The following is a 24869-nucleotide window of genomic DNA, read 5'->3' as shown; positions in this document are numbered from 1 at the left end:
AGAGTTTTTGGTCCCATCAGGAGGATTTTTATTTCTAATAGGTTCCCCTGAGATGTTGCTGCAGCCCCACTTTGGCACCTACTGATCTACACTGATTGTCTCTTCTTTACCCACTTCTGCCTTTTTGGAAGACTAGAAGTGACTTTCATATACTCAAATCCCAGTGGTCCCTTCCTCCTCATCCCTTTGCTTAGACTTCTTGGAAGCATTTGATGTAGATGGACATGCCTGCTCAAAACACTCCTCTGGGTTTCTCTAATACCATGCTCTCCTTGTTTCCCTCCCACCTCAGTGACCTCTTCTTCTAGGTCTTCTTCGCTGGCTTCTCATTTGTGGATATGTGTACACAACCGTGCCTGATTTTTATACAGCTCATAGAAGAGTAGTGGGTATATGATAAATCACATATACTTAAAGTGTGTGATTAGATAAATTTTGACTTGTGTATTCCTGCCCTGTGATCATAAAATAGTCAAGGAGATGAACATGTTCATCAACCCAAAATTTCCTTTCCAATTTACAATTTCTCTCCTGCTTCTCCTCTCCCCAACCTGAGACCACTACTGATATACTTTTTTTTTCACTAAATATTAACTTACATCTTTTAGAATATTCTATAAATGGAATCATGTAGTATATATTTTTTGGTCCAACTTTGTTCAGTGAGAATAATTATTTTAGGTTCATCCACTGAATGCAATCAATGGCTCATTTCTTTTTACTCCTAGGAATTATTACTTTTCATGGATATACCATAATCATAGACAATGACAGATTATGTGGGTAACTTCATAATCTATTAACAGATGGACACATTCATTTATCTCTTGATATAAAATTGAGTTATTTTTTGTTTCTGGCTTTTAGAATTAAAGTTGCTGTAAACATATGCTTTCATTTCTCTTGGATAAATATCTAAGAGTGGAATGACTGGGTCACATGATAAGTGTGTGCTTAACTTTTTTAAAAAACAGCTAAACTATCTCCCAGAGTAACTACTTACTTATGCCACTTATCATTTCCAATAGGAGTATATGAGAACTCCAGTTGCCCAATGCTCCAGTACTTGATCTGGTCAGCTGTCTCAACTATTCAAATAAATGTGTAGTGGTATCTTGTTGCATTGTGGGGTGGGTATTGGGGGTTAAACCTTTTCCACTGAGCTACATCTCCAGTCATTTTTGTTTTTAATTTTGAGACAGGGTTTTGCTAAGTGGCATAGAACCTCATTAAATTGCTGAGGCTGACCTTGAACTTGCAAGCCTTCTGATTCAGCCTCCTGAGTCACTTGGGCCTTGGGCCACCATGCCTGGCCTATCTCATTGTATTTTTAATTTTCAGTTTCCTAATGACTCATGATGCTGAGCATTTTTTCATGTAATTATTTACCATTCACTTACCTTGGTGAAGTTTCTGTTCAAATATTTTACATATTCGAAAAACAATGTTGTTTATTTTCTTCTGTCTGTGACTAATATTTTCCTTTTCTGAATGGTATCATTTGAAGAGTAGAAGTTCTTAATTTTGATGAATCAAATTTATCATTTTTAATTTTATAAATCATGCCTTTGGTATCATATCTAAAAACTCTTCATTTACTCATAGGTCATAAAGATTTTCCCCTATGATTTGTAGGACTTGATTTATAGTTTTAATTTGACAGTTAGGTATGTGACCCATTTGATTTATTTATTTTTTAGTAGACTATGAGGCATGGGTTGAGTTTAAATTTTTTTAACATATGGATATGTAAGTTTTCCAGTACCATTCCTTTTAAAGACTGCTCTCTCCACAGTGATTTCATTAGCATATTTGTTGAAGTCAGTTGACTCCATGCATGGAGGTCCACGCTTGGATTCTGTACTTGAAACGTTAGGCGTCAGTAAGTCAGAAGCATCTAAACTTCCACCTCTCTCATCTTGTTCCAAACAGTAATTGAACAGTTTGAAGTAGTTATTTACTCTTGGTCCACAAAGGACTAAAATGCATTACTCGTTATATTATTTTATTCCAAATGATTCAATCTATACACTAAATTCAATAATCTGATCTATATGCTGTGTCATTGAGGTAGGGAGGAAACTAAATTTTGTCCCTGTATTGATTTGTATTTTAATTATGTCTATCCTCTTACAATGAGAACTCTCCTTTAAGTCAGACTATTTTTAAAAAATATATGTAGCTTTTCCCTGTCTTTGGGCTGAGAATTCCAAATTTGTAAATAGCCCAGCTCCTTGCCCTCTTTCCCCACTCTACTGTTTAGTCTTCATGAACTAAAGGGTTGAGCTTCAGTGTTAAGGGGTGAAACATAAAGTTTTATTTTTTGGGGGAGGGTACCAGGGATTGAACCCAGGACACTTGGCCACTGAGCCTCTTCAAAGCCCTATTTTGTATTTTATTTAGGGACAGAATCTCACTGAGTTGCTTAGTGCCTCGCCATTGCTGAGGCTGGCTTCGAACTCATAATTCTCCTGTTTCAGCCACTGTGATTACAGGCGCACTACCATGCCCAGCTAAACATAAAGTTTTAATGGACTGTTTAAAGGCAGGATTTGAATCGAAGGTGACAACTCCTAGTGAGTTTTCTTGGCTGAGCCCTTTGTGCTTCTAAGTGGTATTTAACAGTACCTGGTAAAACCTGTGAGTAAACTAATACAAGTATTTTTGGCTATGCAGAGGCAGGCATAGAAGTGCTCTCTCAGCTGTCTCAACTAACTGGCACATTCTTTACTGCCCCCACTGGGATTGCAACTGGCTCTTACCAACACAGTAAGTGCTTTTGACTGGTGACTATGCCCAACAACATACACCGACTCCAGGATCACTAGAAGACAAGAACACTTGATAATCATGCCGTGGCCAATGTCAACATCTGCATTTCATCCCTTCTCTAAAGGAATGCTATCATTCCCCAAATTATGTAATTTCATATCACTGAGTCTTTTGTTTAGAGGGGATTATTTATTACAAATATTTTCCTTCAAGAAATCATTTTCAAAACCTTGGTTGAAATTATCACCAGCAAGAGTTAAGCAAGATGTATAGCTGCTGATCTAGAAAAACAAAAAAGTACAAATAATAGTTTCTCTTGGTAAAATGTAATCAGAATGGGTTTCTTTGGAAAAACAAAACTGTAGCTATAAGGAGATGTTAACAGAGTCCCATTTAGATCCCATTTCAGTAGCATTATCTGAGAAGAGAAACAAAGAGAAAATATACTAGAAAGCAAACTTTCATCTAGATTCTAAAGCTTCACACATTAGATCAAAATGTAATATTGGCTGAACAACAAGAGAACAAAATTGCTTTGCTACAGTAACATGAGTCATTTTTCCCTTTAAAACTCCCTTGCTTTCTATTAACACGGGATGATGGAGAAACTATATAGAGCTTTACTTCTCTACTCCCCAAATGCCAGGGGCCATTCAAGACTAGGAAAGTTGGCATGATTGGGAAACTTGTAAGGGAAAGGACTCTGTGCGGAGGTAACAAAAAGCACATTGTTTTATAGTTTTGAAGCAGAAATTACTTGTTAATTTTAGTTCAAATAACAACACCACCCTATGACAGCCCCGTGGCAAGAGGAATCGGCCTAGCTGGGCAGAGCAGGGCGTGGGCATTGTCATTTACAGTGTGGAACAGGCTTTCTTCTTTTCCTCGTCCTCTGCCTCTCCTTCCTCTGGTTTCTCCTCCTTTTCCCTCTCTTTTTCTCATTCTCCTTATAAAAGAACCTATTACAAAAAATTTCACATTTATCAATGAAATTTTGGGAAACAACCCAAGTAAGATTATCTCTTCATTAAGGACAGAAAAAGCAGATTTATCATACCCTGCATCTTCTAGTCTTGCTTTTTAAGAAAACTTTTTCTTTTTTAAAATATCTTTTAGTTGTAAATGGACACAATATCTTTATTTTATTTATTTATTTTTATGCGGTGTGGAGGATTGAATCCAGTGCCTCACACATGAGACGCAAGAGCTCTACCTCTGAACTACAACCCCAGTCCTCAAGAAAACTTTTTAAAGCACCCACTGGAGATACTTGCAGAAAAAGAGAGCCCTAATTTAAGAAAGATACAGAGTTGGCTTTGTATGGCATGTTGGGGAATGGAAAATGATGAATGGAATTTTCTAGTATTTTCACTTTTAAGATGAATAGATAAAGCAATACATTCTTGCTAAGCTGACTGCTCTGCTTCCCAATGCACATGCAGAAGCTATTTAATTTTTGATTTCAAGTAGAATATATCAACCTTTCTATGATGAATAGACAGGCATTTAAAATGATTCTTTATGTCCTTTTGAGTTTTGAATCTTACTCTTAACATCTTGGTCTTCTAATGGGGAAGGATATAAACCTAGTACAATTGGGGCTTTGTTATACTTTAAACAAGAAGTAGAATCTTTTCATCTGAGCTCAACTCCACAATAATAAAAGGAAAAAATAATGTTAGTTCTTAGTGACTGGCTGGGACCTCAGCAGGGTGGGCCTCCTCCTTCCATCTACTTCAATGAAGCCAAGCTACAGATGTGGTCCAACCTCACAGACTTCCTGGAAGATTCCTTGAAATCAGTGAGGAGAGAGTTAAGACCTCTCTTCAAGGAGCTGCAGAAGGGCATCAGTGGCAGGATGATAGGTAAGTACGCTGGCAGCTTCTAACGCAGGTCCATTATGAAGTTCATTAGGAATGGTACAAGCAAAATTTAACTCTTGAACATCTTCAGTAAAACATTTATCCCCTTTTTTATATTTTATTTCAAAATAATGAATACCTACTAAGAAAAAAATATATCCATGGTTTCTGTTTTTAAAATATACCATCTTATTAATTCCTGTGTCTGTCAATTTGGCCTAGACCAAATCTGCTGTTTGCTGAGCCAGACCAAACAGTTTGCTCTAAAAGTTAACACCTGGCACTTAACATCCTAGTTAAGCCGCTTTTACATTACTGCACCTATTATATAAATTGTTCTAAAGTTTAAGTTCTATTTCCTATCTATCTAAATGATATAATTTGGTGATAGCTCCAATTAGCAGAGCCTGGTGGACATCTCTTAACTTATTTTCCCATTCAGACTCCATTCCCATGATCAAAATATCACAGTCAATCTTGGGGAATAACTTAGTGTGTCAGCTTTGAATCTTCAACTAGATCAGTCCATTCTTTAAAATGAAGTCTTTTTCATCATCTAGATAAATTCCCCTCTGCCTCATTTATAACCTCTTTCAATTTTTCCCAGTACTTTCCATCTGATTAAAGCCCTGCATCACTGGAGTCATTATGGCTGTATTCCTTTCTTCCCTTTCCTCCCCTGATTAAATGTCTATTTACATAGCTACTGTCTGCACAAGAGCAGTAACACCTATGCACACAGGTATTTTATCCATCAATAAACGTTTTACATCTCTTTGTAAATGCCTCTCATTAACAGAGGGCTTTTCCTCTTATTTTCTTGTACTTTGGGAGGTGTCCAGCAATATTTTTAAGTACTTATGAAATTAATCACAGGAAGGAATTATTTCCCCTGGTTCTTTCACACATATAAAGAGCAGACAGAAAAATGGAAAGATAGACTTTTTATGTGTGTGTGGTGCTGAGGATTGAACCCAGGGCCTTGTGCATGTGAGGCAAGCACTCTACCAACTGAACTATATCCCCAGCACAAAAGGTAGATTTTTAAAGATAGAATTTTTTTTTTTTTAAAAAGTTGAACCCACCCAGTGGTGCTTAACCATTGAACCACGTCTCCAGCCCTTTTTATATTTTATTTTGAGACAGGATCTTGCTAAGTTGCTGAGGCTGGCTTTGAACTTCCAATCCTCCTGCCTCAGCCTCCTGAGTTGCTGGGATTATAGAAGTATGTTTTTGATGATATATGTATTCAGTGATAAGCCAATGAAAAAAACTTGTTTTCAAATAAAAGTAAGTTGTTCAAATAAAAAAAAAATTAGATATGTATTTAAATATAAATTAAATATAAGTTAAAATTTAAAATATATATTTTTCCTATGGACTTATAAAAATTTTTACTTCTATTCTTTGCATTTTTGTTTGTCCATTAAAGAGCAGCAGTGAGGACTGAGTTGTTTCCTTTTTGTTTGCATATCTTACATAAATTAATTAGAGGACACGTGACCTTGTATTTACAGGGCAATTTATGTTTGACTCCATGAGTATGACAAGCATTCTGAATAACCAAGACATTGCACAAGGTCTGGCAGATGGTCTGATGGAGCTGTCAAAAGAAAATTCTGTAAGTGTTTCACTGAAGAAAGCAAACAGAAAAACCCCAATACTTAAATTCTTAATTTGCACTTGTCATTTTTAAACCATAATTTCTTAGAGAAATTACATCAGTTTATAAAATTAGCCATGGAGAGACTCTAGACCTGAGATGTGTTAAGTACACAAAACAGACAAACAAGAACATATTCTGGATACTTAAAATATACTGTGCACTATTTTGTCTTGTGCTTAATTTCAGTCAGAAGTGACTTCTTTAAAAAAGATGTTAATTTTATACAACACAATATATATTTCACATAGTGAAAACATCATTAGTATAAGGGAAAAATGTGTGAAACCAGACATAGAAAGATGAAGGACGAGGGGGTTAGATGAGGGGATGGGAAAGAAAACACAAAGGAATAGAAATAAACAAATCAGCAATTTGGTTGGTGGCAGGTCTGCGGAGCCCAAAGAAGTATTCTTATTAAAACCAAATCTTGAATGCTATGGCAGGAAAGTCAGTCCACATTTCAGAAGACAATGAGGAGAAGTTAGACAGAAGGTTCCCTCTTTCTCCCCTCAAGATGATAGTGAGGCTCAGGGAAAATGAAATGTGCTGTTGGCTGTTTGGGGGCCACTGGAAATAAGAATGATGTTGACTCTCAACACTGTCTTAAGGTCTTCAGTTTCCAAGAGAAGTTTCTCCAGTCCTCTTCCATTGTGGTTACGCTAGTTTGTGGGGGAATTGCATATTGTCTTTGCACACATTCTGTCTCTATGTTACTGGGCATCTCCTCTGATTTCTAGATGGCTTCCTGGATCAGCACCAGACTTATGCATGATGCAGGCTTAGCTGTACTGCTAAGGACAGTGGAGTTGCAGTTAGCTGTGATTTGTTTTCTCTGAAGGCTTAGCTTCGCAGTACTTAAGTCAAGGTGCACCAGCCCAGTGAGTTAAGACCCTGGTGAGCTCTGTTGCTAAAATGAGCAGGGATGTTCACAGGGCTGACCCTGAAGGCCTGGAAAGATACTGCACTTTCTCTCAAACACCAAAGAATTGCTAAACATGTTTGGTGTAGGTTCAGAAAACTCATTGTCACTAATTACTTAAAAAAGAATTATGTATGATATAATTTTGAGGGTGCGAAAGCCCATAGTGTGAGAGCGGAGCCTCAGGGTGTGTTTCCTAGCCACCCTGAAGCTGCTGCCTCTCTCCCAGGCCAACCTCCTTCCCTGAGAGACAGCAGGATCCCTCCTGCTCCCTGTCCTCTTTTGGCCAAGGGGTTGGTGTGGACGACTTTGGGTCTGAAGATCTTGAAAGACCATTGCACAAGATGTTGACCTGCTAATCACATTGTGACAAAAAGCCAAGCACAAGGAGCATATATTATAGCCAGAATGAAATTAATTAGAAAGTCCCATTTGCCCACTGTAAGAGTTATTTTTTTTTTTCTGGATATATACATTAATTAGGTAGAAATCTGAAAACTTGGCTAAAAAGTGTTCTCTTTTCTGCTGTACTCTTGATTACCCATATTTCAGATGAATGCTTTAAATTGTATTTTTTTTGGGGGGGGGCATTTTTCAGGACAGGCCTCTGGAATTTTTGGCATGTTTTCTGCTGAAGAAATGTAGTAAAAAGAGCAAAGATGAAGGAAATGTTATTCTGACAAAATGTGACCTAAAAGAAACACTTGATTTGCTCACAAAGGTAAAGTTGCACCTTGATGCCATTGTTTACTGTAGTTTTAGGCACATGAGGGGAAGAAATTAGTAAGTAATAATGCTAGCTTTTCCTGGAAAACTTTCAACTTGTCATTTCTCCTCAGAACTTCATTTTTCATGGACTGTTTTTAAAAAAGGCATTTTGTTGTTCCGTAGCATGAGTAACATTTAAGCCATTTCAACTGCTTGAGTAACAATACTTGGTTGTGGGAGAAAAGTACAATCAAAAAATTGGAAATTTGCATTTTATCTTGTTACTTATTCTGTTGTTGGGTCCTAAGATAACTTGAAACATTTTTTTTTTTTCATTTAAACTTTTGTTTTTTAGGGGGGAGCCAGAGAATTTTTTTTTCCTTAGGTTGAGATTCATATTTATAAAAGAAAAAAAAAATTAGGTTTAAAGCTAGCTCTTCAGGAAAAAAAAATACTTTTGGCAGTACTGAGCTCAAAATCCACACATTCTTTGTTACATGAAATAATCAGGATTCAGGAAACACTGAGAATCACATTGTCATTCACAGAGATGATTTCTAGATAGGGGAAAAGGTCAAATTCGAACCATTTTTATGTTCAAAGAAAAGTCACCCATCTTTGGTATCTGAAGGCTTAAGTCCCACAACATAAACTTGCCATTTAGACTGTTACTAGGAATAGATGTGAGGGTTTCCTTAGTAGGTGAATCATCTGTTGCTTTATTAACCCAATATTCTGAAAGTATTTGTCAGTGCTTTGTTCAAGGATAGCTTAGTGCCAGCAGACATGGGGGATTGCAGGGAAGTATCCCCTCTTGCTAAGGTGCCCTGGACTGACTTAGCAAAACAAAAGATTTCAATTATTAAAACCCACCCAACTGAGATTGAGTCACCTCTGTTCTGCACCAAATTCCTTATTCTTCCCAAACCCAATCATCTCCCTGAGAGGAGTCATAAATAAACATATTGCAGGATCTCTAAACTCTTTTTAGGATGGACCTCTGCTGGCCCACTGCCCAGGCTAAGTATGTTTTTTTTTTTCAGGAAACACTCCTAGACCACTTCTTAGGCAGAGAACAACTCCCTTCTTCTCAGTTCAGTTTCCTAATAATTACAGGAGCTAACCATTTGCTAGGTGCCATGCTAGATTCTGGGAATAGAGAGCTCAATGAGACACAGTCTCTATGAGTGGCTGACAGCAGCACAGCTGATGGTAAGTGGTGGTGGTTAACAGAATGTGCAGGCTGGGGGACATACCAGGGCTGGCCGTTCCTGCACACCCCCTTTTCCACTTCTCAGAGACTGCTGCTTTTGCCTTGTCAGGGCAGCCTCCTCTCTGAGATTTGGGTGTGTGTTTAGTCTGTATCTATCTCTCAGCCTGGGAAAGCCATTTAAAAATAATCCTACTCATTTTGCCTCCGTTCACATGATCCACATGTGACTGTATCACACAGGTTTCAAATTCTCTCAAAGTCCTTATGAGACTTGAGTGATCCTGACTCCCTGGAAACTTTATTGGAGTTTCTTTTACCCGCTACCAACCCAATAATACCTGCCTGTGAAGCAGGCAAACTTGAAGAAAGCAGTAAGGACAAATCTGTACATCTTCCTCCTCTGAAGTGTCACTTTTACATGTTAAAGACCTAACTACTGGGAGAACTACTTGTGGAATCTCTATACCTTCAGCAATGGTCACCAGAACAATTCCTTTCAAAGATGCTTTCCTCCTTGATCTTTCTTAAATTTCTTCTGCCAAATAAAATCCACACTGGAGTCAAGTCTTGTCAACCTACTGTTGACTGAAACATCTAGTCATGTTAATAAAATAATGCATGAAGTGTGGGCTTAGAGCTGCCTGTGGCTGGAAATCAGGTTACTCTCCTTATGTCATCTGCCTGTAATAAAACTGCATCAACAAGGATCACCCTGATACCTGAGAATATCTTTAATAGCTTTTCTTTTTTAATGTCAAGTTAGAAATAATATGTGTTAGATTCTCATTTTGTTTTTATTATTTAACATTTAATATGTTGTTCACAGGTTTATGAAACAAACTTGGGCACTCTTTAGAGGGGAAAAAAAAACCCAGTTTAAACATAAGTGCTGACTTACGTTAAAACAGAGAATCTAGGCAGCAGAATACAACAGACACTAGTATGGCAATATGTAAATCAATAGATGTGCAACTGATGTGATTCTGCAATCTGTATACGGGGTAAAAATGGGAGTTCATATCCCACTTGAATCAAAGTGTGAAATATGATATAGCAAGAACTATGTAATGTTTTGAACAACCAACAATAAAAATTAAAAAAAATAAAAAATTAAAAAATAAAACAGAGAATCTGACTTTCTTTACATCTTGGGGTGTGTTTTTAAACCTGGCTGTTTTTACCAAAGAGCACCCAAACTTTCAGCCATAGGAGTAGAAATAGTAGCTTCTCTAAGATGATTGTTCTCAAGAATCTCCCCTAAGTCCTGTGTAACAGGGCTGTCTGTCAAATTCAGGACTCCATATGTCTTTCTTTTCTTTCCCTCCTTTCTTTTTTCCCCCTCTATCTACCTATCATCTTCCTAGTTCACCTATCTATTCTATTACCAACCTATTATCTATCTATCCATCTCTCTATCTATATATCCACCTATCCATCCATCTATCCACTATCGTCTTGATGTCCAATCAGCAGTTACTTCTGGTCCTTGTGGGCCTGTGGTGTTTACCCTGAATGATGCAACCTTGGTGATGGTCACACAGCTAGAATCATAGTTATTCCTGAGCTCTACCTGTCATTTCCACAACTATTTCTGGCCCCTGGTGCAGGCAGCAGAGTGTCTTCTTGGAAAAGCATTAGCCAAGTCTTGAATGACTGGAAAACACACTGCCTGCTTGCACTCTATCCTAGAGGAAAATTACTGTCATATGATGGAGGCCTAGCCCTGTGAGCTTATTTCTTATGGTAGTCCTATAGGTCCTGGAGAGAGCCAAGGAAAAGGCCCACCAACACAAAATAATGACTTTCTTATATATTTGCAAAGTTGGTTGCCTCTGCTACTGCCTCTGAATTCATCCCTAAAAAACAAAATAAGGGGTAGCATATTCATTTTAAAAATAGACTCTAAAAATCCTAATAATTATAACTGTAAAATATAAAAAGAGAGAAGTTGTTATTTTTGGTTTAAACAAAATTACTACACCAAATCATTTCCCTATCCTCAAAGAACAATTTATATTTAAAGAAAAATAGCTGATGCTGAGCCAGAAGTGGAACAAAGCCCCACTGTGCACACAGGGTGGTGGGGGGGGGCATAATCCCCCAGTGAAAGCGTAAATACATACCAGACTGGCACAGGTCACCACACATGGGGAGGACAAAGGAAATGACTGAAAGACTCTCTGAGTAGACAAGTGCCAGGTTCAGGTGGCATTTCATGCAAAATAAGAAGAGAGCTGGTGGCTGCAGTCCAGGGACCAGGGTTCCCTCACAAAGAATTCAGGCTGCCATAAGGAACCCTGTAGCTATGAAATAAAAATTCACTTTTGCCTGAGTAAGACAAAAGCAACTTGGGAACAAATTGATGTTTTTTTTTGCCTGGACATTAGCGGGGTCAGCCCTGGTACATTTATTTTTGACTAGGAAGGGCAACAATAATAACCATTTGTCATGATTATTCCTCAAATTAAATACAGGTCCACTGGTTTCTTAGTGAGCCCTGAGATGCTGCAGGCATGTGGGGGAGGGTAAATTTAATGTGCTAATTTGTAAGGAGGTCACAAGAAGAACAATTGACAAGGAAAAGTGAAGAAAGAATAAGCCATATTTAAATGTGGAAACGGACAAGTCTGGAAAGGGGATGCAAATTGTTTATGACACGTTCGCATTAGTTGAAAAAAAAGGGTGAATTTCATAAAGTGTTATTTTCCTTCTGGCATCTTAAAAGTGAGCTAACCTACTTATCCCCTACTGTGAAGTGACAGCAGCACTGAAGCAGAAGCCTGTTGCCCAAGATATGTGCAATTCTCTATGCCAGAAAGGAGCCCCTGAATTCAGGACAAAACACCCCCACTACTTTCCAGGGGAATGAGGTTCAATGACTTTAGTTTCCCAAGTAGAAAGCCATTGAAAGGAAGGTAAAGGGTATATGTTTTTTCAAACACAAATTTTAAGTTAAGAGAGGCATTACATTTGTCAGGCTCTCACTAGGGAATCGTGGTTAGGGCAGATAGCTTCCCAACGTCTCTTACGGCAGAGTACTGCCTTTCCAGAGATCCCAAGGCTCACCTCCAAATAATCAAGTTCCATTTAATCTTCAGGAAAGAAACATTATAGAAGACAACTCTCAGGACGCAGAATCAAGCCTCAACAAAAGTGATCTGGATTTTGAGGTGCTGCTTAAGCTGGTAAGTCAGTAATAACATAATGTGAATTTCCCATTTGTTTTACTCCTGACAATGAAGCTTCAGTCTTTATTCTGGTTAGTCCTTTGTTGTCCTTGAACATTTCCCTTATGAAGTAAAGAAAAAAACACTAAGTATAATTGAGGGGAATCCAGCTGGTAAATTTTTCCTCCCCTGAATTAAGCCCTGAACTGAAAAGAAGTTGAGCCCAAAAGAGAAAGCAGAACATCTTTAAGAAAACTAATCTGTATGTGCTGTCATGATTTTCCAATACTAGATGTTGTTTTAGTTAGCTTTGCATCACTGTGACCAATAGACCTGACAAAAATAACTTAGAGGAGGAAAACTTCTGAAACTTCACAGTTTCAGAAGTTCAGGTCCCTAGTTGGCCTACTCTATAGCTCTTGGTTGGCGGGTGAGGCAGAACATTATGGCAGAAGGTAATGGTAGAGGAAAGCAGCTCAGAACATGGCAACCAAAAGCAGAGATAAGACTCTACACGTCAGGGACAAAATACTAATTCCAAAGGCATGCTCCCAGTAACCTCCAGCCACACTCTACCTGCTTAAAGTTACCACCAGTTAATCATCTACTGATTAGGTCAGAACTCTCATAATCCAATTATTTATCTCTGAACTTTTGGGGTGTGTGTGTGTGTTGCCGGGGATTGAACCCAGAGCCTTGTGCATGCAAGGCAAGCACTCTACCAACTGAGCTATATCCCCAGTCCCACCTCTGAATATTCTTGCCTTGTCTTACACACAATTTTTTTTGGGATACCTCATATCCAAACCATAACAGATATCATTTAAAGAAATGGATAAATGGAAATAAACAGTTTCTAACTGATCCATCAACTTGTGGTTAGACTTCAGATGTTGACTGTAATCAATGTAATGTTTAGGGCTCTGTCCTTTGGGGTAAAACAGGCAGAGTACATAAAAGAAGTTGCATAAACTCAGAGGTCCTGTCCTGCAGGATATGTGGCATGTACATATCATTTTGCATTCTTCAACACATGCACCCATTTGTTATCATATTTCATTCTCAAAAGCCTGTAGAGTAGATGTTAGTAGCCACATTTTTTAGAAATGAAGAACTAGAGTTAGAAAAGTTAAATGAATTCCCTAAGGTCAGAAAAACTGGGAAAAAAACAAAAGAAGACTTGTGGAAAGAACATCTGACAACAGCTTTGAAACAACAGGTTTGGCAGTTGACACTTTAAGTCACAATGATTGTAAATGTTTAATAATGTCAATATTTAAAATAATATACATATGTAAATATACATAAAAATATAACATAGGGTTGCAAACCAACTGCTGATTGAGATGCAGATGTATTTTTTAATTTATTAGATATGTCTAAATAGACGTTACACACAGATCATGTGTTTGAAACATAAAACTTAAGTAACCAAGAGTAGTGTTTTTTGTTTGTTTGATTTTGGGTTTTTTGGTATGGGGAATTGGACCCAGGGGTGGTTAACCATTGAGTCACATCCCTAGACTTTTTTATTTTTTAAATTTGTTCTTTTTAGATATACATGACAGTAGAATGTATTTTGGCATATTATACATACATGAACATAACTTATTCTAATTAGGATCCTATTCTTGTAGTTGTATCCACAGACTTCAAAACAAAAAAAATTTTTTTTTTAAACTTTGAGACAGAGTTTCACTAAGTTGCTAAGTTGTTGAGGCTGGTCTCAAACTTGTAATTCTCCTACCTCAACCTCTGGAGCCACTGGGATTACCTGAGTGCACTACCATGCCCAGCAGAGCAGTGTTTTTATAGTATTTCAAAGAGAATGCATTTTATTATTTTTTTTTTAAATTACTTTATAAATTTCAGTCTTAGTTCTTAAAATTATGGTTGGCTCATCTTAGTAAAGACCACATAGCCTTACACTTCATATTGTCATATTTTGTTTTTCATTTTAAACAAGAAGTTTGTTTGAACCATAATCAATGAGCTATTTAGTATTCATTTTTATGAGTAATCTATACCAACTGAAAGATAGATTATCCTACATGTAAGAGTTATGTAGGAAAAAAAAAGTTACAAAATTGTTCTTGGTTTTACAACAATAAATGAAAAACATTAAAATTCTCCACTAGAACAAGGTATACAAGGATTTGTTGTTGTTGCTGTTTTGTTAAAACAGTAAGAACAAAATAATTTACTGTAATATAAAGGTGAGAGCTGAAGGAATATGCTACTCATGGAGAAGGGCTTTTCTCCAATTCCATCTCTACTTGATGTCAATCAAAACATACCTTTGCCCATTTAGTAAAAAAGAGGAGAGAAATGCATAAAGGCATTCTACTGTCATGTATAATTAATTAAAACAAACAAAAAATTTCAAATTAAAAAAGAGGAAAAGGAAGAGGAGGGGAGGGGGAAGGAGGAGGAGGAGGAAGCTTGTGTATATACCCTAGTTACTGTACGCTTAATAAAGCAATGGAAAGTGGAAGCTGAAAGAACAGGGAAACCTACACTGCTCTAGTAGTGGGATGTGGTGAAGCCCAGTGGCAACTGCCAGCTGAGGAAGTGCTCTTTCCCTGTGAGAACAGTATTCCCTCTGGAGAAGAGCAGTTTCCGGTTTTTAGGAGACACCTCCCATCTGCTGCAGCTTCAGCCTCTAGGTGCGACTGAAAAGATTTGTCTGTCAAATTGGACTCCGACAAACCCCTGTGGTTCCTTGTAGACTTTCCTTAGTTCATTAAACAGTGTAGTCTCTCAATCTTAAACCACTCCACAGAAACAATTAGGATGCTCATTGTTCTTAGTGTTGGCCTCTTCCTAGGGCTTCTTGAGGGTTGGAGTCATGATGCTTTTCCTATGAGTTCTTAATGCCTTTCTGCAGGAGAGAAAGCTGCAGAGAGACTCAGCAGATAAGCGAACTAGTGCTGCCAGGGAACTCTTACAGAGTGAGAGAAAGTATGTGCAGATGCTGGAAATTGTGCGGGATGTTTATGTGAGACCACTGAGAGCAGCACTGGCATCAAACAGAGCGATTCTGAGTGCTGCAAACATACAGATAATTTTCTCTGATATTCTGCAGATTTTAAGTCTCAACAGGTAAATCACATTTTGTCTCAAGAGCTGTACAGAACGTCTTTCTCTGCTCCTCCTGGGTACACTGATCATCTTGCAGAGGGGAGGGCTCCTCAGCACCTCACTCTCTGGGCTGCAACTTGAAGTGATCATTCCTCCCCAGGTCCAGGCTAGGGGCAAAGATAGAGTCCAGTGCTGGGGCTTTCTGTATCAGGAGAATATTTGCACAAAAGAGAGCTGGGTGGAGTCATTCTTAATCATCAAGTCTTAATAGATCAGGGAGAGAGGAGCAGAAGAACTTAACAGGCTCAACATAACAGGGAACTTTACCCAGAAATCCCAAGACAGATCAGTTTAATAACATGTGCTTCATGTCTATAACCTAAGAGAGAACAGTCACTCTACCTGTTGTAAAGTAAGAAAATTGAGCATATGCTGCTCTGACAGTGACTCTTTAGGTAACTTGGGACCAGTTGTCCACCCTCTATAGGTCCCTGCTGCCATGAAATGAAGAGGTTGGCTAGGCCTCTGCCAGTTTTCAAGACCTGGGACAGCTGGGAGAGACTACCTTAGAGGCCCAGGGACATATGGTGCTTAGAGTTGGAGCTGTCTAAGCTGTTGTTGTTCCCTGAAGGTGGGACATTCAGGGGCAGCTGTATTGAAGCTAGCCTGGGTTCTGACTCCAGGAATTAGGACAAAGAGGGGGACCTTCCACAGCCTGCCTACTTCCTTACACCCTTACCCCTACTTCTGGTCCATCAAATCTCCATTGCTCTATGTTAAGAAAAAAGTTCTTGATCAAAATCAAGTACCATCATAAAAGACTAGGCCGCAAAAGTCTACACTAGCAACAATTAAGTCTGCAAGCTATCATGGGCTTATATTCACAATTACATTTTTCTCCATATTGCAGGCAGTTTCTAGATAACCTAAGAGACAGACTACAGGAATGGAGCTCAGCCCACTGTGTAGGAGAAATATTCATAAAGTTTGGAGGCCACTTGAACACATATACCAATTTCTTCAATAATTACCCTGTTGTTCTGAAAACCATCGAGAAGGTAAATGGTTGACTCGTCATCCATCCTTTGATTAGACCTCCTATGCTTGCACTGAATGCAATCCAAAGGACCAGGGTTAACAGGAAGGGCTGCTTCTCTGCCTTTCTCTCCTAGGTCTTCTCTCCTGTCCTGTGAGCTCTCTGAGGACAGGGACTCTGACAAAGAGCTAGGACAGTGCTTTACACACAGCATTATCTAGGTTGAACTGGACTAATCCTCATACACACTTCCCATTACATCTTACCTGGCTCCCTGTGGCTCAGTTACAGGAGAAACAATTAGGTAGAAGAAAGACTGTGAGCTTTGATTCTAGTCTCCAGCCCAATCCCATATGGCTCGGATGAGTTCAGCTCTTTGGACAAAAGTGCACTTGAATAAGGCAATTTCATAGATCTGATCTTGAGGACAAGAATTGGAGCAGAGACACATGTTACCAGAAACAAACTGGTGCCAAAATTTTTATAGTTATGTTTAATAATGAGACCTGCTCCACTAGCATAGTGTATATGTATATATTCAATAATTGTTAGCTATAATTATCGAAATCAGAATTTTTAGAAATTAGCACTGCTGACATCATTTAGACATGTACCTACTGAGTGGAAGGAGGTAAGTTCATGGTTGCATAATGGAGATGAATTAATACATCTAAAAACAGATATTAAATATAGTGGAATGCTTTTATAATGTTATGAAAACATGATTAATAGCAGTATTAAAAGTGACTATTATTACTAGTCAAGTTCTTACTACAATGAAATAACCTCTACTGCCTGACAGGTACTTTATTGATAGAATTATCCCTCTCATCCTAAATTAGGTGTGAGATCCATTTTACACATGAGAAAGCTAAAGGTGAAAGAAGTTAACTTGACAATGTCGATTTATTCTAGTTCTACTCCAGGCCCATTGAAAAGTCTAGTATTATTTGTCTTATTGATTAAGTTCAATGGCTAGGGCTAGATCTATGATATTATTAAGATACTCTGCTTAATATATTAGGAGACACTGGGGGTGCCTTTAGTACTTGGAATAGATGGAGATGTTGTCCTGCTTGGAGTGTTCGATAGGTCGTCACTCTCCAGGTAGAACAGAAGGCTTTGAAGCTGTCCATACAGCAAGGATTTGACAATTGTTCCCTTCTAGTGCAGAGAAATGACACCAGCATTCCGAGCTTTCCTGAAGAGGCATGATAAGAGCACTGTTACTAAAATGCTGAGGTGAGTTCCAAGGGAGAGCACAGTTGGGTCCCAAGGACAGGGTACTCCTCAATTTTCAAGCAGAGACCAGGCTCCCTTCTCTGTGCCTCATACAGCCTGCCGGAGCTGCTTTTGTTCCCATCTCGGAGATTTGACGAATACGTGAATCTTCTCTATGCTCTGAGGCTTCATACTGCTGCGGAACACGTTGACCGTGGGGACCTGACTACTGCAATTGGCCAAATCAAAAAATACAAAGGTTATATAGATCAGGTTCGTTGCTGATAAGCATCTGTCTTTCACAAATGTCACAATGCTTTTGTGGCACTCTCAAAGATCCTGAGATATCTTCTCTTCTGTGGTGTTTTTGTAGTCTTTGGTTCTTTCAAATACTAAATAGATAGTTGTATTCAATTGTTTTGAACACTAAGGGCATCAATCCTAACCCAAGCAACATGGAATAGAATGTTTTCAGAGAGCTGTACAATGCCAATAAAACCTTTACTAAAATGAAAGTTTGAAATTTTTATTTTCTTGATAACAAAAAGAAAGAATGATGTGTATAATCCTTTGATTCTGAAATTACTTTTTAAAGTATTAATTAGTTTTTCTGCTTCAGTAAGTACAGAAATCAATCTGAAAGACATTGGCATCTTGGAGTACAGTACTCTCATGTTGTAGACATCATCATCATCGATTGTGTCTACTACATAGGAATCTGGGCTGAATATAACCTGTTATTCCTGTTACCATATCAAAGCCCTGAAGATGCTTTCATAAATAGTAATGTTACTTGCCTTTTCAAACACTGTTTTATGGGGCTGGGGTTGTGGTTCAGTGATAGAGCACTCACCTAGCATGTGAGGCCCTGGGTTCGATCCTCAGCACCACATAAAAACAAATAAATAAAATAAGGTATTGTGTCCAACTACATATTAAAATTTGTTTAAAAAAATAAAACACTGTTTTAAAACAGCAGGTACAGAAAATTGAAGTTTTTATTGTAGTAAAGTATCAAACCATGCACCAAGTGCCACAAAAATATTTTAATCCATTTCTTTTAGGATTAAAAGTGTCACAATTTTAGTTGGTCTAAAATCAGTTTGTTTTCTAGATGAAAGAAAACATCAGAATGAAGGAGCAGCTGTCAGACATACAGAGAATCATCTGGGGGTGCCCTGTAAGTATTCTGATGTACTTTCTGTATTCTTTGCTCATGAGTATAATCTCATCTTTGGCAGAAGACATAAAGATCCTACTGCAGCTAATGTATGGAACATCTGCTGCTGCTGGGGCTCACTGCAACCTCTCATATTTCACATCTTCCTTATCTGCAGCCATGCTCCATGAGAAAAGGCACACGTGACCTTGGCCCTATCCCATCACTTTTTCTGCAGTCTTGGGTCCTTATTTGTGGTTAGCTGTTACCTCTTGACTATCAACTTGTCCTCCTACCTTCTCTTACCTACTAAGGATCACACCACAAATGTACTTGCCATTCTCTGGTAGTGTAGCCTTTCTTCATTTGTCTTGCATTTGTTCTTTGTACAAACTCTTCTTTGAAATTGCCTTCCTTTCCTAGTCTACCGGATAAATGCTATTCATCCTTTAAAAACCAGATCAATCATACTCTTCTTCATGCAGTTTCCCTAACATTTCCAGCTGTGAGCTGTTTCCTTCTTTCACAGCCCTGGACCATCCCTGACATGTTACTGAGACCCTCTATTTACACAGCTGGGAGAGCCACCATGTGTGAACTGACTCACTTATCTTCCGGTGTCTGGCATTTAGTAGGAGCTCCCTATGTGAATTATGTTGAAGTATCAGTGGATTGGAGATATGATTTTTATTTGGTCAAACTGGGGGAGCTAGATGGAGTTTTTGTCATTATTTCAATCTGCATGGAAAGAAAAGAGTTGGTTGAACAGCAAAAGCCCAAATTTTTGCAAGTCAGAGAGTCTCTAGAACTTCATCTCTGACTCACTGTACATACCAAGATATTATTCTCATGATCAAGAGATCAATACAAAGGCCTGAAATCTTAATTTGTAGCATTTCATTTGCCTCCTTTTCTTTTCTTTTTTTTTAAAGATATTTTAAAGATGGACACAATATCTTTATTTTATTTATTTTTATGTAGTGGTGAGGATCGAACCCAGTTCCTCAAGCATGTGAGGCAAGTGATCTACCACTGAGTCACAACCGCAGCCCCATGCTTCTTTTTCTTACTAATTTCCTTTTTATCTCCCTCCTTCACTTTGTTTTTGATACTATAAAATTGTTTACAAAAAATAATTTTGGTAGTTTTTTTAAATTTTTTTTTTTTTTTAGGTGTAGATGGACACAAAAAAATGTCTTTATTTTTATGTGGTGCTGAGGATCGAACCCGGGTCCCGCCTATGCTAGGCGAGCACTCTACCACTGAGCCACAATCCCAGCCCAATTTTGGTAGTTTGAAAACTTTGACAACATCCCCAAATAAGTTTTTATTGTCAATTGTGGTCTTTCTAAAGAAAGCCTGTTTTATAAACAATGAAAATATTCACTTTTTCAAAACTGAACCAAGTTCTAGTCAACACTTGCATGTTCTGGGATATAAAATGGTTCTGCAGTGATGTTATTTGTTTTAAAATGTTTATACATGCTTCTAATTTTTTGACTTTATAGACTCTATTTGAAATAAACAGATACCTGATTAGGGTCCAAGATGTAGTCCAACTCCACTGCTGTGATGAGGAGATAAGTTTCTCTTTAAGGTAAGTAGCAGTTAATTCCCCTAAGGCTGCTGGTGGCTGTTATTCATTTCGCATCTGTGGCCTTCAGTTACTGTGCCTGACATACTATAGGTATATGATAAATCTTTGCATTGAACAAAGAAGCTACATACACCCCCTCTGATGTAGTGCAAGGTACTCTATTACCTTGCATAAGTTCTATGCAGTTCTTGGGCAGATGGGAGAAAATAAACTATCTCTACCAAGACCACAAACTCCATAGAAGCAGAACTTCTAGATGTTGGTTACTTTCCTATTGAGAGAAGATTCAAGTATTATGGATTGCACACCAATCATCTGCTCAACTATACAAAAGAGGGGAACATCTTATTATCCTCAAATAGTTGTTGAGGCTGGTATTAAAAATGACTTCACCTAGCAGAGCGCAGTGGCACACACCTGTGATCCCAGTGGCTTGAGGAAGGAGGATCTTGAGTTCAAAGCCAGCCTTAGCAACTTATCGAGACTCTAGGCAATTCAGTGAGGCCCTATCTCTAAATAAAATACAAAAAAGGGCTAGGGATGTGACTCAGTGGTTGAGTGCCCAGGGGTTCAATCCCTAGTACCAAAATAATAATAATAATAATAATAATAATAATAATAATAATAATAACAACAACAACAACAACTTCACCACATGTAGTTTGCACAGTGCTCAGAGTAGTGCAAGAATGCCAATGTCCAAAAATTAGTGTTCCATTCCTCCTTTAGAACAAGATGGACAAGTTCTTTCCTGTAAAGGTTCAGAGAGTAAATATTTAGGATTTGCTGGCCAAATGATCTTTGTGGCAATGACCTACCTTTGTCATTGTAGCAAAAAACCCTAACATAAATGATATAATGCAAAAAAAAATATGCTATTCATAAACAATATATAAATGGATATGTATGGCTTTGTTCCAATAAATCTTTATTTATAAAAACAGGTAGTGGGCTATAAAGTTTGTTTATCTCTGCTCTAGAAAACTATCAAACTGAGCTCAGTGGTAGAGTGCTTGCCTAGCATGTGTGAGGCACTGGGTTGGATTCTCAGCACCACATATAAATAAATAAATTAAAGGTCCATTGACAACTAAAAATAGATTTAAAAAACTATTTTCCAGTATTAATAGCAAAGATAATGACCTAGCACATAATTAAGCAGAACTTCTCAAGGATGGTCACTTTTCTATTGAAAGAAGACCCAAGTGGCCAAATGATCCCATTGCAGTAAAGGTAAAAAACTGATTTTTTTTCAATGAATATTTCAGCAACCATTTTCCAAAAGCATAGAGCCCTGGTGTAGATGGAAGAAATATTTACCTCTATTTCCACCTTGAGCAGATCGTTAGTGAAAATCAAATTATACAGTAGTGTCTCATTGTCACAGTATTTGTTTCTTTTGTGCTGTTTTTGGCTAGTGACACTAGAGAAACTAGAGCCTAAAGCAGCAATTCTAAACTGCTGTGGTAGGACACATGCCAGGAATTGTTCCAGTTTGGGTTATTATTTGACCTTCATGTGTTCCTTTGTGAGCACTTCCTTTCCAAGTTTCTGTATTGTTTTCCTTCTATCTGCAGAACCTCCTTTAACATTTCTTGCAAAGCAGGTCTACTGGCAATTAATTGCCTCAATTTTGGTTTGAGAAATTCTTACTTCTACTTCATGTTTGAAGGAAAATTTTGCAGGCTATGTAATTCTAGGTTGGAGTTTTTTTTTTTTTTTTTTTTTTTTTAATACTTATTTCACTCCATTCACTTCATGATGGAATAATTCCAAAGAGAAGTATAAAGTAATCATTATCCTTGTTCCTCTATAAATAGGTGTTTTGTTGTTCTTTGGATTTTTTCAAGGTTTTCTCTTTGTTTTCTGAAGTTAAGAATGTATTATGTGTAGATATAGATTTTTTGGTATTTATTCTGCTTGGTATTCTCTGAGCTTCCTGGGCTTGTGTTTTGCTGTCAATAATTTTGGAAACTTCAGCCATTATTACTCCAAATATTTCTTGTTCCTTTCTCATCTCCATTTACTATTCCCATTACACACATGTGCTTTGAAATGTACTCATTACTTGAATATTCTGTTCCTTTCTTTTCCAATCTGGTCTTTTTTCTTTTTCCGTTTGGAAAGTTTCTATTGACATATCTTCAAATATACTAATTCTTAACTCAGCTGTGTCCAGTCTACTGATGAGCCCACTAAAGAAAGGCATTCTTCATTTATGATTTTATTTTTAATATATCTTTTTAACTTTCTTTTAAAAATTTCTGTTTACATGACACCTCTCTCCTTCCATGTGGTCTACTTTTCCTATTAGATCACTTAATATATTAATCATAGTTATTTCAATATCTCTACCTTCTCTTGAGTCTGGTTCTGATACTTGGCCTTTTTTCAATCTGTTTTTGGCCTCTTAGGATGCCTTATAATGTTTTGTTGAAGGACAGACACAAAGTATCAGCAAAAGGAACTGGGCTAAATAGGCCTTTTTAGTGTGAGGTTTTAGTTTATTTGGCTAGGAGGTAGGCTGTGTTTACTGGGTTGAGGTCAGAGTTTGCAATTTTCCCTAGTGTCCTTGTTTTGGTCTCCCCTATTGTTTTTGGATTTCCTGGAAGATCTAAATAGGGTCTGACCCTTGTGGTTCTGTCAGCTGTATTATATGAGGGTACTATTGATATGGTAGTAAAGTGAGGAAAGGGGAAGCATTCTGTACTTCTATGACTAGTGTTCAGTCTTTTAATGAGCCTGTTGCCTGAGATGTGACCTTTGTAAGTGCTTCTCAGCATTTTTTCAACTCTAAGATGAGGCGTGAAGGATGGAGAGGGTTGGAGTTAGATACTCTCCTTTTCCTGCAATGGTTAGATTTTGGTAAAGCCCAAGTTAGTTAAGTTCTGTTAAAAGTTCTCCTTGGGGGCAGGACTTGGTTAAGGAGAACAGAACTCTCTGGACATATTTCAAAATGGCTACTTTTCATCTGCCCTGGGGAAGAATAAGGGATTTTTCTCTGTCCTTCATCATAAGAACCTGTGGGTAAAACTCAGACCAGTGTGGGAACCCCTGATGTTTTCTCTCTCTCTCTCTTCTTTCCACAATCTCCTATAGTTAGTGGATGAGCCTTTAAGTATTTGATACTGGCTCTAGCCAGGAGTTGGTTTAAGATTGTATTGGTCTATCCAGCTTTTGGGGTGGTGGTTAACTCTGTGACCTCAGTTCTCTGGTAGATCTGAGAAGAGTTGTCAATTCTGAGGGTTTTTTTCCATTTATTTTTTGTTATGAGGTTAGGAAAGACAACTTCCAAGCCCTTTACATGTCATTTGGAAACTGGAAGTCCTGATTACTAGAATTTAGACTTGTCTTGGACAAGAGATGAGAGTACATTTAAGAAGATTAAAATAATACTAAATTATTTTATACTTTGTGTGGTACATTTATATTCAAGTAGGCATGTTTTCTGATTACATTTATACTATTTGCCAATAAACATATAACTTCACATTAACATTTGAAATTAAATAACTGCAAACTGGCTTATATTCTAAAATATTGCACAATATTTAGCCTGCAATCTTGTTTTCTGTCATTTTAGAAAATCACATAAAATAAAAGAATTGCCATTCCCATGATTTCCATCAGAGATTTTTACTTAAAGCAAATACATTATACTTATAGGTATAACACTGACAGGAATATAAGGCTTTATAGATTACCATGTATTTAACTATTCTACTTGATAAATTCATTATAATCTCTTGGTGAGGAAGGTAGGACAGGATCCTGGAGAATCCAACTTCAATAAGTTGCCTGAGGTCACAGAACTATTAAAGGCTGGTCAGGAATTCACAACCAAGTCTCTCAATGCACAGGCTGTCTCCACAGATCATAGGCAGGTGGAAAGATGAACTGAGCCTCCCTCATAATAAATTTACCAACGTAGCAGCAAGTACTAAACAAATAATTGACACTGAAAGAATGGGTAAATGTTTGCATTCTAAACAATTCTCTATTCCTCTGGAAATAGAGATGGAAGTCCAGAGTCATATGAAGAGCTAGGAATTTCAGAAGATATTTTTTCCATTGTGGACATAAACTGTAGTTTTAGATTATATTTAGCTTTTATAGTGTATTATGTATTTTGGAACTCTTATAACTTTTTTCCAGAAACACCAATCTTCATATATGTGACTTTAAGCTTGCTAATCTTTTTAAGTGTGGTTATTTACCAGGGCAACTATGCATTGGAGAAAGGGAAACACCCAGACTTTTTGGAGACACTAGACTCTTGGTTCTGAATTGAGTCCTACTCTAGGGACCCAAGAGCTATGATCCCCAAGTCAGTGTGGATACAGATGCTAGTTGTCAACTGTTCTGCTCAGATCAGCTCACGGTAAAAGCTGTTGTCCATTACTTCTAAAGCTTTCATCCTGAAAATTTCTTTTAAAGTTTTATGTGTTATAGGAGTTATGTACTTTAT

At 37.7% G+C, this 24869-nt stretch overlaps 1 protein-coding gene across 1 annotated transcript in view; it reads left to right on the top strand.

Moving 5' to 3' along the window:
* Positions 1-24869, top strand: part of Ect2l (epithelial cell transforming 2 like) — a 73413-nt gene that overhangs the window by 42714 nt on the left and 5830 nt on the right. Inside the window, exons 9-18 of the mRNA XM_076859685.2 lie at positions 2677-2769; positions 4455-4637; positions 6152-6255; positions 12239-12325; positions 15195-15409; positions 16299-16446; positions 17593-17666; positions 17762-17918; positions 18760-18825; positions 20313-20401. Coding sequence (XP_076715800.2) covers positions 2677-2769; positions 4455-4637; positions 6152-6255; positions 12239-12325; positions 15195-15409; positions 16299-16446; positions 17593-17666; positions 17762-17918; positions 18760-18825; positions 20313-20401 — 1216 coding nt within the window. The remainder of the gene's footprint in view (positions 1-2676; positions 2770-4454; positions 4638-6151; positions 6256-12238; positions 12326-15194; positions 15410-16298; positions 16447-17592; positions 17667-17761; positions 17919-18759; positions 18826-20312; positions 20402-24869) is intronic.

The sequence above is a fragment of the Callospermophilus lateralis genome, chromosome 6 (genome assembly GCF_048772815.1).
Source record: "Callospermophilus lateralis isolate mCalLat2 chromosome 6, mCalLat2.hap1, whole genome shotgun sequence".
NCBI classification, from domain to species: Eukaryota; Metazoa; Chordata; class Mammalia; order Rodentia; family Sciuridae; genus Callospermophilus; species Callospermophilus lateralis.
This window is presented reverse-complemented; position numbering and strand designations above follow the sequence as displayed.